Below are 15022 nucleotides of genomic sequence, written 5' to 3'. Positions count from 1 at the left end.
GAGCACTTTCTGGAATCTCTGCTGAGAGCCCTTTGTGCTGTGGGAACCCCACATCCAGCCAGCTCATTTAGCTTCTCTTCTCTTGTCATGGTTCAAAGGGCTCTGAGATGGCTGACCTTTGGTTTTGTCTCAACTGCTGTTGGGAAGTAACTTTTCCAGGCCTGGGGAATCCATTCAGTGGGAGTCGTTCATTTTTCACTTTGCAATAATTCTATCTGGTTGCAGCATTTGCCTCACTGTGCCATTAAACTATCACGCCCAGGTGAACATTTTCCTTGGCTGCCCTATAGGTTTGTTCATCTCAGATTTTATTTCCATCCTAATTTTCCCATCAGTCAGCAGTCAGCTCCCTAATAAGTCCATCTGCAGTTGGTGTTCCCGAGTTTCATACAGGAGGGTCTTTATTATGCCCATCTCCCAGCATCACAGACCTGCATAGCCTGACCCAAATCACACCAACAAGCCACTGTTATACATGGCTAAAATACAAATTTTTAAAAATTTTTCGTTTATTTGACTTTTTCAGCTCAACATTGAGTTTCACTTTTCTACATCATAAAGGGAATAAGCTTAATTTGTTAATAAGAAAAAAGAAAAAAGAATCCACTTTATAGAAGGAACATTTTAATTTCCTGGGCTTTGCAGCTCTAAGGTTTAAAGGAGCTGCAGCATCAACTACACGAGACATTACTTCAGTCAACTTACTGATCTTGTCCTCATTTTTGCCTCAGACAAAATCTATATTTTTTAAAAAAGTAATGCAGGCAGATATTTTTAGCTGCTGTGAGTCACTGGAGTGCCATAGGCCATATTCACCACCTGGTCTTCCTGCTTTGTGGGGAAAGTAGAGTTGGCTAATACACCAGAACACCACAATCAAATTAGAAGACAGAAATGGGAGTATTTGAGCTGTCTGCTCCCTCCACATCCACAATTCTTTCCTCTCCATTCCCAGTCTTTCAAGCTTTTTCTTTCAAATCTTCAACCAAGATCCTTTCCTGCCAAACCTGACGGCGCAGGGGAGAAGTGTTACTGACCATCAGTCACAGTAGGGTTTGTTGTAGAAAGAGCAGGCCTTGCCTTGCAAGTAAAGGATTCAGCATCTCCAAAAATGATTAGAAAAAGGAAGGTAGTAATACAAGAAGTCACCAACAGTAAAAAGCTTTCTGCTCCTTGTACCACTAATCTTTAATAATTTGCTACCTGAAAATTCAGTTTGGTGCCTCATGATGCTCTGAAAGGCACTGGCACGTCTTACTTCCCTGTGGATGTTCTTCTGCCTTTAGAGCTGTAAATTAACATAAGGTTCATATTTTTAATCCTTTCCAGGGATGAAGGAAGCACGAGTACTGTAGTTTTTCCTCTGTAATACTTTTCATGCAGTAATTGAAGTCCAGGCTGCTCTGTATTTTATTAGAAGGAAATAGATGCAATTGAGGCAGCTTTTCTTTCAAAAAGGCCATTTTGTTCAAAGCAAAAAATTACTGGTTTCAAAGATGACCTCCTCAGAATGGTTTCTCACGGGTGGGATGGAATTTCTTGTGAGATAAGGAACTCCTGAAATAATGCTGATATTTTAGTTTTCTTCCTGCTGAGTTTTCAGAATTGAGTGAAAAATGACAACTTTCAATGGCCAAATAAGTGTTGTGAACAGTTTTTCAACCAGCCGTATATCTTACTGTGTCATTGCTTGGTCACAGTGGTTTTTTAGTGCTCTTTTTATATAGTCAACTTCTATATTGCTCTTTGTTTTCTCAGACTGCCAAGAAGGAGGAGGGGGAAATTCTCAGTGAAATAACCCACAAATAACAGGGAGAGGAACTGAGTTAATTCTTTTTTCTAATGTAGCCAAAGCACTGATGCCACCAAATAACAAATGTGAATGAATAAAATTCTAATAAGCACAGGTATTTAACAACAGGTTAAAATTTCTTACAGTTTGTTACCATCTTTGGCTGCTTACAGATCAATCGGTGCATAACAACTTGAGCTTCTCTGTTCTTAGACTTCCCAATCTAAGGTGACTTTGGATGCCTGTCCTGTGAAGGAAATTAATGATGATTTAGTTATAATTCCCTCATTCCCCATTGTCAGAACTGAGTTGGTATTGCCACCACATGGTAAGGGGCACTACAACAAAAGTTGGCTGAGCTGCCAGGCAAAATTCTCACCCAAAGGGTTGAGTCTTCAAGCCAAATAAATTGGGGCTACACTTTAATTTACCTTCAGGGTTTGGCAAGGATTTCAGTGCTGCAGAAGCTAGGCTCTGTGGCACTGAGTAGTATAGGATGGCTTCTGGGAGGCTCTTTTTATTTGGGTGCTGCATTGTGGTCCTTCGTAGTAAACATGCCATATGGATGCACATAACTATCAGTTGCCACAGGATTGGGTGCTTAGAAAATTTAAAAACAGACTAAGACCTTTGTTTTGTCATTTGAGATCAATGAAATCCTTCTCTTGTGCCCCCTCCCCATCTTATTTCCCTCTCCTTTTTCCTGTCAGATAAAATGAAAAGGAAAAAAGAAAGAGAAAACAATACAACAATTTATTTGTTCGCTTCTCAGTTCTGCCTGAGACTGTTTTTTAAAGACCCTTCTTTTGTGAGTTTAATCAGATGCTTGATAACAGAAAAAGCGTTGCTAACTAACCCAGGGTACAAAGAAGCCCCTTCAGAGGAACACATGACCTCATCGACAGGATTACTCTATCACATGAATTCAGACTCCATCGCACACCCAAAATAAATGTTAGGCTCCGCTTGCAGCGAGGTGTTTTATTCGCCTGCCTTCAGCAGGGCATATGCCTTGCCAATGTCTTCCTCAGTCACTGGGATTAGAAGTGTATGGAAATTCAGCACAAGAGGCAGATTTTCCTGGTCACAAACAGCCTGCTGTGCACTCCAAAGCTGCCGGCTGGCCCAGGCCTTTGGGCCATTGCCCTACTGGAACCAGCGAGCTCTGGCACAGGTTTGCAGGCACGAAACAAGTCTGGTTTTTGCTCACAGCTCCCATTGTCTGAGCTGGTTTTGTTGGGTGCTCAGCAGCCAAGAGCCGACTCTGGGAATGCGTATGGAGCCGAATGTAGCTCCCTCCCCAAAATATAAGAAGTGACACCATTGTATTGCCTCAGCGCTCTCAGGGTTTCTAGCACTAACATCTGACAGCACTAATATTCTTAGAATATCCTCTTTACAGCCACTCTCAAGGCGGATGTGGATGTTTTCTATCAAGGTGCTTTGAAACCTCTGTGCAAAGACATAGCATGTATTGCTGCTATGAATGGTGAGGAGGAGGCAGGGAGCAGTGCAGCCTGGCACGCTTGTGCTGGGCAAGGTGTAGAAGCAGAGACCTTGTGGTACCCAAGAAAAGGCAGGAAAGATTTCTGCTGTTGCTTAGGTAAAATGAACTGAAACGACAACATCCTGCCAAGTCATGAACTGGTGGCATGTTTGGTGGAAGTCATATTATCCATACTCAGGAGCCCGGGAGAAGGTCAACATATAACACCGCCTGAGGTGTAACCATTGTTGGTTTCTAATTATGCACAATTAACAGTACATTGCATGAGAAATTAGGCACCAAGTTATGAGCGTGGATTGAATAAGTCTGCATTACTCATCTAAGTCACTCAGCAATTGCATTCGCTCAGTTTGAACTTGGATAATTTTATTAAGTCCAGTGGTACCAAAAATGAATCATTAAGAGCTTTTAATTCCTGTGTTTAGTATGGGTCTCTTCCTGAGTCTGGTTGGCTCTATGTAACTATGACATAATGCCACGTTGGATGCTTCTTGTGTAAACACTGGCTATAAAACAACTGTGTTTAAATAGCCATCAGGCTCTAACCCAGGCCAAGAGAAGCTGTGATCTTCTAGAATTCAGCAGATGTAGTTCTCTTAGGGTCTGATTCCATAAGTGTGAGTCCTGCAGAAGACTTGTGATACCTGTTGGTGGGACAGCAGATGGTGCAAACTCTTGTTCTTGAGGCATTCCAGATGTCTGTTGTCTTTTTGATTAAATGAGTGTGTCATTTTATGTTTTTTTACATTTCTTGAAGGAACAGCAGAGTATTTCCAGCATGACAGCAAGAATTTATGGCTTTAGAGTTACCTACAGGAGGCAGCACTCAGGGAAGTGACCCCGTGTGCATCCTGCAGGAGCTGTGCCTGGGCAGCAAGCAGTGTGGGAGGGGAGGCAGGTTCATCTTCTGCTCCACGCAGTGCTGGCAGTCCCAGTTGGGGTTGGGGGCATTGCTGCAATTGCCCCCACTTCCATTCATTCCCCTGTTTTGAGATGGAGCATTCCCATGTTGCAGCTAGTATTCGGCTTGTGTAGCTATGCCTGGGAGCTGTTCCTCCTTGTTCTGGGGATGTGGAGAACACACAACGTAAACGTCCTTCAGTAACACAGGTCATTGATATGGGGCTAACCTTCTTTTGATAATGTCAAACACAGGTCTGTTAATGTCCTCCAATTGTGGCTGGCCGCTGGAATGGTTCCAACAGAAGCACTGAGTTTATTCTATAAATAATTACATCAGCTTGGCCTTAACAGGAGTATCTTATATCCAGCAGCCCTAAACAACATGGTAGCTGTCTCAGAGCAGCTCTGCTCTAGCCAGAATGCATAAAATCCAACAGACATCTCATACGCCCATTCCACCACTAATCTTATCTGCTGTCTATCTGTGGCCTATTCAGAAGGCAACTGTTATCAAATCTCCTATTAAGAACTATAGTCACTTGGCTGCTATTGCTTTACACATTTGGCTTCCTCTAACAGAGGTAGATACATTATCTGAATACAATAAGAGACAACTTCTGGTACAAGCATCACAGAATTTAGGCAGAAAAACTGAGAGGAGAGAAAGTCTTCAACATAGTAGGACATAGAATCACTCTTGTAGAAATCAGAGATATCGAAGGAATTAAGTTATTTAGTTATTTAATTTCAGTTATTTACACCTTGTTTAGGATGCAAATCTCCTATAAATTTATTAGAGATCAGAATGTTAATTGACTTGAGGAAACAAGAAATTAGCAACAATCTCACACGTCTCAGCACTGCTGTTTCCTCATACCTGCCTTTCCTCTGAGTTCCTCATCCTTTGCTCTTGGTGGAACAGCAAAAGCAGTATATTCAGGCTGAATTTCTTTGCTTTTCCCATCATCAGCAAGGTAATTCTTAAGAAACATGAATTAAAAAAGTCTTTAGGACAATGAAACGGGAAGGCACCTCTTGGTCGTTGAGCTCAATATCCTGTTATTGCAGGCAGCGCATCGTATAATCTGTTTTTCACTTCTCTTTAATTATTGCATGTTTTCAGCAGCTATTTTCTCCCAGCTGTATCTCTGCCAGCTGACTTCATTTCTCATTTAATTCACTAGGTTTGCTCACTAACACCGAACTGATCAAAGGTGTTACTGATACTGGAAGTAGACAACCTCTGAACTCTGAACTTCTGCTCTGCTTTGAAAATCAGCCAACCTCATTGTTTAGCTTAGCTCAGAAATGTCTGTTCTCTCTCTGAGATCCTGAATGAGGACAGACCTAGGGAGATTTTCCATGGCTAAGAATACAGAACTGTTGTAACCAAGTAGTTTATAATGGAATAATCATGCTAATTTAGCTCAAAATAGTCACTGTACAACTGAAGATTTAGGCTCTCATGGGGCTCCCTTTATGCTTATCATTCAGAATTTACCGTAGCTCTTTCACATTTTTTATGGATGTTGGCTTCAGTGGGTTATTTTTCCTCCCTCTTTGTGGCACTGTCATGCTGATGCCTTTGAAATATGAGCCTTTGCTAAATTCTAAATTGTACACAAAGCAATTAATTAAAATTCCTTCTAAAACAGCCTTGGCAAAGTCCTGTCTATGTGCTGCTTTTCAGCCAAGGTAGAATGGGAGGAGGCTAAAATGGATCCAAATGGTTTTATTTAAAGATGACGTACAGTAGGATCCATGAACCAGAAACTGCACAGCTTCCCAAAAGTAGAAATGTAACCTAAGAGCTGATGAAAAATTAACTGGAGTGAGGAGTTCAGGCTTAGCTGAATGGTGATTAATGTGGGACCTCAGGGACTGGATGGGGCAAAAAACAGCTGTGTATCCATTTGTATTGCTTCTCTTTGAAATAGACTGAGGTATACATCTGATTGCAATTCAGATGAACCCCAGGACTTTGTGAAGGTTTCATTTATGGTAGTTTAAAATCTGTTCTATTAATAAGTACAGAGGCGTGATGAGGCTCCCAGAACGTATAATGGCTTCATGTGACAACTGTAATCTATGAGAGCTCAGAAATCAATCCTGAATTCATTGCGAAAATAGGTTCCTACCTCTGCATGCCCATGTTTATGTTCTTAGCCCTGAGAATGGGGCTCCTTGTGGATGCACGATGCCAGCTCCAAATGAGACCCAGATGGCTGCAGGATGTATTTAAGCTGAGTTGTGGAAGCTCAACCACATCAAGCACAAACTGCCAGTGTGTTCTCAGCTAAAAAGGATAGAAGTCCTAAAGGCAGAAAAAGAAAGCGTGGTGCTAGGGTCAGGGTTGGGAGGTGCTGAATGCCTTCTGGGAGGTACTGGTGTTTGAACTGCCGTGATGGGATTCTGCAAAATTGGATCCTGTTTTCAGCTCCGCGGGTCTTGCCCTGGTTAAAATGCTTAGTCCTAAATGCAGGGCTTTTAGGAGCCCAGGTGGCCCAGTGCCGGCCTCTTTGTGTCTCACTTTTCCATACTTAAGGTACAGGAATGAGGTTTCATGTGTCCACTCTAATTGCTAAACCTTTTGGAACATTTTCTGCCACCCCACAGCACACGTGGATACTATGGGGCCCTCGTTCTGAAATTATTCAGCATGACTGAATCATTTCTATAGTAGAAAGTCCACATTTGGGGGCTGGAGCTCAATGCTCTTTGAGGTCCCTTCCAATCTAAGCTATTCTTGGATTCTATGACTCTATGATTCTGTAAGTACCTGTGTACGTTTAGACGCTGCACTTCTCTATGTATATTTTAAAACTTTTAAAACTTGTTTCCTTTCAACCTCTTTCTTCATACCGATGTCCAGAGAATGTTTTCTCTCTTTCTTCACTGTTACTGAACGTCCACTGTGCAACTTGGAGACTGGATGGGTTGCAATTTATCACACTGCATTTTGTCTGACAGAGCGTTTGAGAATAAGGGAATTGGCTTCTTTCTTTCTTCCCTGATCCCTTCCTCTGTTTATGCAGCTGATTTAAGACTTTGAAGAAAATTTCTGAATTATGAGTATTTCCCTTTGGAGCTTCACATTCTGAAGTCCTATTTGTATCTGTGGTGTCTGGTTGCTGCTGAAACAACTGCAAATTCTCCCTGCACGCACTGTCTGTGTAAGCCTCAGAGAAAACAGTGGATTTTCTGAGTTACTCCAGATTTGGCTGCCTTAAAAATCTGCTTCTTGGATTGACTGCAATGCAAAAAAAAAAGAAAAAACAAAGAAAAAAATGGAAAAAAATGAAAGTAATTATTTGGCTTTGGCTGTTACTACTGGAAAGATTAATTGCTGCTAGAACTATTGCAAATTTCAGCTCTCAGATGTGATATAAAGTAGTTTGACCTAAAGTGAATATCCCTGCTGATTCCTTTGCCCTAGTAAAATTGGGAATGGAAAGAAAATGATTTTCTATAGCTTTCAATGCATGGAAACAGCAGTGAAAGGCAAAGTCAGAGCTGTTCGTGCTTTGGCCTACTGTGTCAAAACTTGCAGCCCTCACCAGTCTCTTTCTTTAAGAACACTTCAGTTTACTTCAGACTTAATCCATCTGTTTGAGGAGACGCCTGGAGCCTCCAGAGTCACATGCTGTTGGCAAAGCTGTATTATTAGCACTTTTTCTTCAAAAGGTTGCACCTTCTGAAAACCTTCCTTATAAAAAAAGCACTCTGGCAGTCAGCTTCCATTTATTAATCCTCTGTAATAGCACTGCTTTTCTTCCTTGTAGAGAATGCACAAATTCCCCGTGTCAGCACACAAGGAGCATCCCAGGTCTGATCAAATTCCCTGTGTGACTCTTCTGTCTGCATGGCAGTAAATAAAGAGAAGAGCATGGTGTTATCATGATGCCAGTGCTCACACAGTGACACTGCTGGATGCCCGTTCTTCAGGGAACAGATGGCAGGATCCCACCCTGGTGGAAATTCTTGAGACGTGAAGTTTTTTCCATTAACAAATCACAGAAAGCTGTTTTGAGGTTAGCAATTAACAAACCCTAGAGTACACCCTTCTGTGTTTTCTACAGAGGGCCATGGCTCTTTTCCAGCTGAGGTCTTCCTCTCTGTCAGAATCCATCCCATTGCTACTTCTGTCCAAATGTTAGCAAGGTGTGCTGGAATCCAATATATGTTGACATTATTTTATCCCCTCCTGCTGTAATGCTGGAAGTATCTGTTGGGAGAGGAGTTGTATTCTTTTTTTCCTCTCTTTCTTTTTCCTTCTGTCTTCTTTATGTTTCATTTCCCAATCGTGGCATGTACAGGGTGCCTGAGCAAGGCTAATCAGCCTTCTGCCTCCTTTCAGAAGGACAGCTGAGATATTTTTTAACACCTCTCCCTTCGCAGCTGCAATCTGTTTTGATTAAAATCACACCAGGTTCTCATTTGCATCTTTATCACTCCATTTGCCCACAAACAATCTCACAGCTCTACCATTCCTGAATTTGCAAGAGAGTCCAAAGTGGTACACTAGAATTATAAACTATGCAAAAATTAATTTAGCTTCTCACACCTGCTGGTTTCCAGCAAATCTGTCTCTGGGAAAGGAAAATATTCATACACCACCTTTGCTGAGTGTTCCCCAGGATTCAGGATTCCCTGGGCTTCTTTTCAAGATTGACTGATGTTTTCCTATTAAGAAACAAATTTCTAATTAAATTGAAAGGTCCTGACAAAGTTATGATGTCAGTGGGGGAGAGGAGATATCTAAATCAAAAAATAACCCTAATATTTTCTTGTCTTTGACAGCTAAAGTATGTTGTACTTTCAGATGCTCAGATGAAAGGGTTTGTAGTGGAAATGAAAATTGTTCATTTTCTTTGTATTGTCCATCTTCCACCACATGTTATTCACAGTATTACTTGCTAGTGATCATGATTTTAAGGAGTGTTTTTCTAGGAGTAGTTCTTTTCTTTCTTTCTTTTTTTTTTTTTCCCCTCTTTAAGTGATATCTAGTATTTACATTTATGATTTATACAGGAGTTTTTTCCCTCATGCTTTCTGGGCCAGCTGGTATTATATAGATGCCGTGATTAACTTCTTAATTTTTAGCCTCTATATTTCTTTCATACTTCAAAGAAATTCTGAATATGAACATCATCCTTTGAGCCAGCCAAGACAAAAGGATAGGGAGGAGACGGCAAGTTTTGCATATGGCTGGGGTGAAAAAATGTCCATTGTCTTAATTCTCTTTTGACTTGAACTGATGGGCATTTCTACAGCCTCTACCAGAGCAAGATGCTGGCTCTGCACAGTGCTCCTGTCTCACAGTTGTCCTGGAAATAGTGCTGCTCTTGTTGCATTAAGAACTAGAGCCCATGTCATGCCCTCTGGTCTGTATTATAATTCTCTTGGCTATAATCCTTAAGGTTAGACATAACGAGGTGATGCACAGACAATAACACAGACTATGAAAACATCTAGACCAAATGGTATCTTATGTTATCACTAAAATCCAGCTCTCCTTGCAGAGATTCCAAACTTCCTTCATTGTTACTGCTCTGGTGGCTGAGCCACTATCAAGGGCAGGTGAGACAACACGAGTTTGTAGGATATATTCTTTCTCATGACAAGCAGAAGGTTTTGCAGACCAGCCACGAAATCGTTGCTGAGATTTTTGAAGCAGTTGTGTTGTAGTCAAGATGGTAGGAAGACACAAAGGGGCACAGTTCATAATGGATGAATAACATTTCTTATTTGACAAATTGCTTGTTAAAAGGACACATTCTTGGGTAGACAAATTACTCAGCATATCTGAGAGATGTGCCACAAGCATCACTCAGCTCCTTTTTTATACACTGCAGCAAGGCCAAACTCATGTTGCGAAGTCATCTTCTTTTGCAGACTCTTGGGTGCCTGTAAATAATCCAGCAGCTGACATTTGCAAAGAAAAGGATGTCTCCAAGAGGTAGTATGTCTGCAACTTTTAAATACAATCCATGTAAACCACTTTGAAAGGAAGAAGATGGGGAAAAATGGAAGAAACAACTGAGCCTGGCAATGGCTTTGGCTTCCATTTTTCTTTAGAAGAGCCTTCCTGGGTGGTCCCTCATGGCCTGAGCTGTTGTGTAGACATGTTTGAAGGATTTTGAATAGAAGGATGTCATCTTTGTTCTTCCAGCCAAAAATACAGCTAACGCATAAATAATTGCATGAAGGTGTCTTGTTTTTTGGGTCTCAGATCTATCAGTGGAGCTCAGTTTATCGTGCTGGGGCCTTGGCAGATCGGATGAGAAGCACCTGATCCAAATTAGCTCAGACATGGCACTTGGTTTCAAAACACAAAGGTCATAGATCAGACCCTGAGGAATGCTTCTTCCAGACCACCCTTCATAAACTTCAAAAGGGTGTCAGACAAGATATATTACATCTCCCAGTATCATCAGTAGGCTGAAATACTTGGCTGAATCTAATGCAATGAATTCCCAGTAAAAGTGATAATGTGGCTTTCATCCACAGTGAAAGTAAGTGTCTAGCTTTTGTCATTGGCAGGGTTTTCACTTTCCAGGCGTATTCAGAAACCATAGTTTGTATCATCATAAAATAATCTATAAACTCATAGCAGTCAGCAGAAAAAACTACTATGAACTTTCTAGGTTTGGACAAGACTCATGTACCTCTAGGCTGGGAATTAAAAAAGCTGTAAGGAAACTGATGATCACCTTTCACAGAAATTCATTAAGGTGCATACCTTCCTCTAGTTTGTTCTGCTAGGTGATGCATCTTTCAAGCAATCTGCCCCTTAAATAACTACTTGAGGCCTAGGCACCCATTTCAAATATATAAACTTGTCTTAGGGCAAAAAGTTACAGCACATGGCATCTCAATGCATGGAAAGCAGTTTGCAAACTCCAAGTGGGTGTGCTTGAAGGTTAAATACCACTTCAAATATTGTCCTGAATGTGTTTCATGAGCTGCAGTCCTTCTTAGAGATTGAGTCACAAATGAGCCTTGGACCATGTTTCTCTCTTACTCTTTATTAGCTATATTGTGATCTCTTCTGGTGCAGACAGAGGTTCAGATATATCTGAACAAATAGGATAAGTGCTAGAAATGGCTTAAAGCTGAATGCTTTTCCACAACAAGATAAAAGCCTCCACTGCTGAGTGTTTACTGCTGATTTATTCCCCAATAAAAAGGGGCGAAGTTCACTCTTTGTGAGCTCAACATTGTCTACACAAAAATTACTTCAGTGAAGTGTGTGATGTATGACTGTTATTTTTCACAAAACAGCTGGGATAGTATGGGAAAGCAATCCCATACATTTTATGGGAAGCAGAGCAGTGGAAGAAGCTAGTCTCCCATTTAACAAATGAGTTATCATCAAAATTGTGGTGTTTAGAGATAAACTGCTGCTTCCTCCGTTACTGGCACAAAGAAAGAAACTTACAATTGGGAAAGTCCAGTCATCAACCTAACTACTTAAATGAGTAGAAAGAAAAACTAACGTTGAGATGACATTTAATAGGTGTGCTTTGTTTAGTCTATCCATTAGCTGCTGTAGGTTCTTGCTGTACATGGTAAAAGGCTGATTCTGCATGAAGTCAACAAAAGTCTTTCATCTCCCATGTCTTGTGGCATTTGAAAAGAAAGGGTTTGGAGTGAGAAGAAGAGGAAATGTTGAGGCAGCCTGAATAGAGTGAGTTTCGGGAAGAGTTAGTATAGCCCAGCCAGGTGCTTGCAACCATAAGCAAGGTATCATATTATATCTGATGAAAGATAAGACACTGTGAAATGCTGCCTAATGAAAAGGCTTATTTGTTGCTAAGAAGACTTCGTTTTACACCTCTATTGGTAAAAAGCTTCCTCTTTCTCTTCAAGAACTTCAAAGGATTTCATTTCCTTTTCTTCCTTCTCCCTCTCCTCCATTCCCAGTTTCGTGTATGTGCATGTTTTCTTTTATCCTGCCCACCTGTTTCCTCCTCTGCCCACCTGCCTGCTCTCTTACCCTTTGAAGTTTGCTATAGTACACTATAGTTCAACAAATTTCCTGTATTTCTATTGATATTTCTTACAGTCTGTCTTCCTTCTTGGATCCTCATCTTGGATAATCTTTTGTGTCTCATTACTTTTGTGCTAAAATGGCAGTAGATATGACAGTAGATAGACAGGCATTGACTCCAGGATCCTCATCTGCAGAGTTCTTCAGAGCACTCTGTTTCTCGGTAGAAAAATTATCAAAATAGTAAAGTCTACTATTGGGCTACAAGCCCCACAGATAAGATTCCCTAGAAGCTGAAATAAATTAAAGCAGATGCAAGAGGGCTACAATGGGTTCATTAATGCCAATAGGCCTTTTGACAATATCATGAGTTTTTCATATGCTTCTAGTAGCAATGATGCAGCATTCAGACAGTGGGATAACAAATGAAGGAAATGAGACTTTCAGCTTTAGCTTACTTAAGGATGTTAGTGAGTGTCCCAGGCTTGCTGTTGGGTGGGGAAGCTGCAGTTCATCCCTTAACACTGTTCTTCTTCTTTCAGGGAACAAGTGTGCCAAGAAAGGAAACTCAACTCAACTTAGTTTGAACTGGCTCTCAAATTTCTCCTGCAGACTAAAAAGGCCAAGCAAATATAAGATTCCATCAGCTTTGAAAAGGAACTGAACACCACAATGGGACTTCCTTCCCAGGTTTTGGCCTGTGCCATCTTAGGTTTGCTGTACCAGCATGCCAGCGGTGGGCTCATCAAGCGAATCATCCGGCAGAAGCGGGAAACTGGGCTCAATGTGACCTTACCAGAGGAAAATCAGCCCGTGGTTTTTAACCACGTCTACAACATCAAGTTGCCTGTTGGCTCCCTTTGCTCTGTGGACCTGGACACAGCAAGCGGGGACGCAGACCTGAAGGCAGAAATTGAGCCCGTCAAGAATTACGAGGAACATACGGTGAATGAAGGGAACCAGATCGTCTTCACGCATCGCATCAACATTCCCCGCCGGGCCTGTGGCTGTGCGGCAGCCCCAGACATCAAGGACCTGCTGAACAGACTGGAGGAGCTGGAAGGGCTGGTATCCTCCCTCCGGGAGCAGTGTGCCAGCGGGGCTGGATGCTGTCCTAATTCCCAGACAGCAGAAGGTAAGGCAGGCTGGGGAACCACGCAGGGAAATTCTCATGCTGGCAGCAGATCTTGTTTAGAGTAGATACTCGAATCTGTTTCAAGAAAGAACAAAAGTCAACCTGTTAAATTCAAAATGTAATCAATGCGTTTGCCAGCTTGGTTCATTCACGGTTCTAGTTTTATAGATCTGTGGGTCAGATGTTTGTCTGGGTCTTGTAGCTGTGGCATTGAGCAAGTATGGCACTTGGACAAGGTGACAGTGTCGGAGTTGAGATTAAAACTCGCACAACCCAAGGTTTTGGCTCCACATGTTGTCCCTTTGAGCAGGCTGCCAATGTAGCTGTTTTAACGTCCAAGTTTTCTTTAATAGAGACCAATAAAAATACAGCGGGATGTAGGCAATAGATTAGAACTAGTGAGAACAAATGATTTAAGAGGAAAAAAGAAAGTATCCCTCCTGCTGCTGCTTAAACTGGAGTAAGAGGTTGGTCATAAGATAGAGAAAACACAGGTTGGTCTGTAGTTAGGTCCTCTCTGAGCACAGAGCTGGTCTCACTGTTGGCGATACAGCGTGCTGCCTGGCTTTTTGTGTTCTGGGTGAATTGGTGAATGATGCTTCATGGTGCGTGCCCTAATGAAGCAGTCAGGAAAGCTGCTCAGTCAGTGGAAGAGGGATTTTGAGAAGAGCAGAGGAATCCAACATGCTCATTTTACCAAGCAGTTGCAGGGGCGCTCCTTCACACCCTGGCAGTAGCATGAATTAAAGCATTCCTGCTAAGTTTCAGGAGAGAAAGGAAGTGTTTCATTCAAAAAATGCAGGTGATTCTGTAAATCATGGCCCATAGGGAGCAGACTCCTTTCGGGTCCCTGTGTGCCACGCTGGCCTGACACCCCCAAGCTAAGGGTTTCCTGACTCGTTGGTGCAGGTCGCCTGGACACGGCCCCCTATTGCAGTGGGCACGGCAACTACAGCACCGAGATCTGCGGCTGCGTGTGCGAGCCAGGCTGGAAAGGCCCCAACTGCTCCGAACCAGCCTGCCCACACAACTGCCTCAACCGCGGCCTCTGTGTGCGGGGCAAATGCATCTGCGAGGAAGGCTTCACCGGCGAGGACTGCAGCCAGGCTGCCTGCCCGTCTGACTGCAACGACCAAGGCAAGTGTGTGGATGGGGTGTGCGTCTGCTTCGAGGGCTACACAGGCCCGGACTGCGGCGAGGAGCTCTGCCCCCACGGGTGTGGCATTCACGGGCGCTGTGTGGGCGGACGCTGTGTGTGCCACGAGGGTTTCACCGGCGAGGACTGCAGTGAGCCCCTGTGCCCCAACAACTGCCACAACCGTGGGCGCTGCGTGGACAACGAGTGCGTCTGCGATGAGGGCTACACAGGGGAGGACTGCAGCGAGCTGATCTGCCCCAGCGACTGCTTCGACCGCGGGCGCTGCATCAATGGGACCTGCTTCTGCGAGGAGGGCTACACTGGAGAGGACTGCAGCGAGCTGACCTGCCCCAACAACTGCAATGGCAACGGGCGCTGCAAGAACGGGCTGTGCGTGTGCCACGAGGGCTTCGTGGGGGATGACTGCAGCCAGAAGAGGTGCCCGAAGGACTGTAATAACCGCGGGCGCTGCGTGGATGGGCGCTGCGTGTGCCACGAGGGGTACCTGGGGGAGGACTGCAGCGAGCTGCGGTGCCCCAACGACTGCCACAACC

General features: G+C 43.1%; 1 protein-coding gene across 14 annotated transcripts in view; it reads left to right on the top strand.

Annotated features, from left to right (window-relative positions):
- TNC (tenascin C) overlaps positions 1 to 15022 on the top strand; it is a 97548-nt gene that overhangs the window by 42008 nt on the left and 40518 nt on the right. For 11 of the 14 annotated variants that reach the window (XM_031556162.1, XM_019621394.2, XM_019621397.2 and 8 more), the window contains 2 exons: positions 12738 to 13330; positions 14240 to 15022. The exon at positions 14240 to 15022 is cut by the window's right edge and continues 546 nt beyond it. In XM_031556162.1, coding sequence (XP_031412022.1) covers positions 12868 to 13330; positions 14240 to 15022 — 1246 coding nt within the window. In that variant the 5' untranslated portion in view covers positions 12738 to 12867. The remainder of the gene's footprint in view (positions 1 to 12737; positions 13331 to 14239) is intronic. The other 3 variants (XM_010720812.3, XM_010720809.3, XM_031556163.1) reach the window with 2 other exon arrangements.

This window comes from Meleagris gallopavo, chromosome 19 (genome assembly GCF_000146605.3).
Source record: "Meleagris gallopavo isolate NT-WF06-2002-E0010 breed Aviagen turkey brand Nicholas breeding stock chromosome 19, Turkey_5.1, whole genome shotgun sequence".
Taxonomy (NCBI): Eukaryota; Metazoa; Chordata; class Aves; order Galliformes; family Phasianidae; genus Meleagris; species Meleagris gallopavo.
This window is presented reverse-complemented; position numbering and strand designations above follow the sequence as displayed.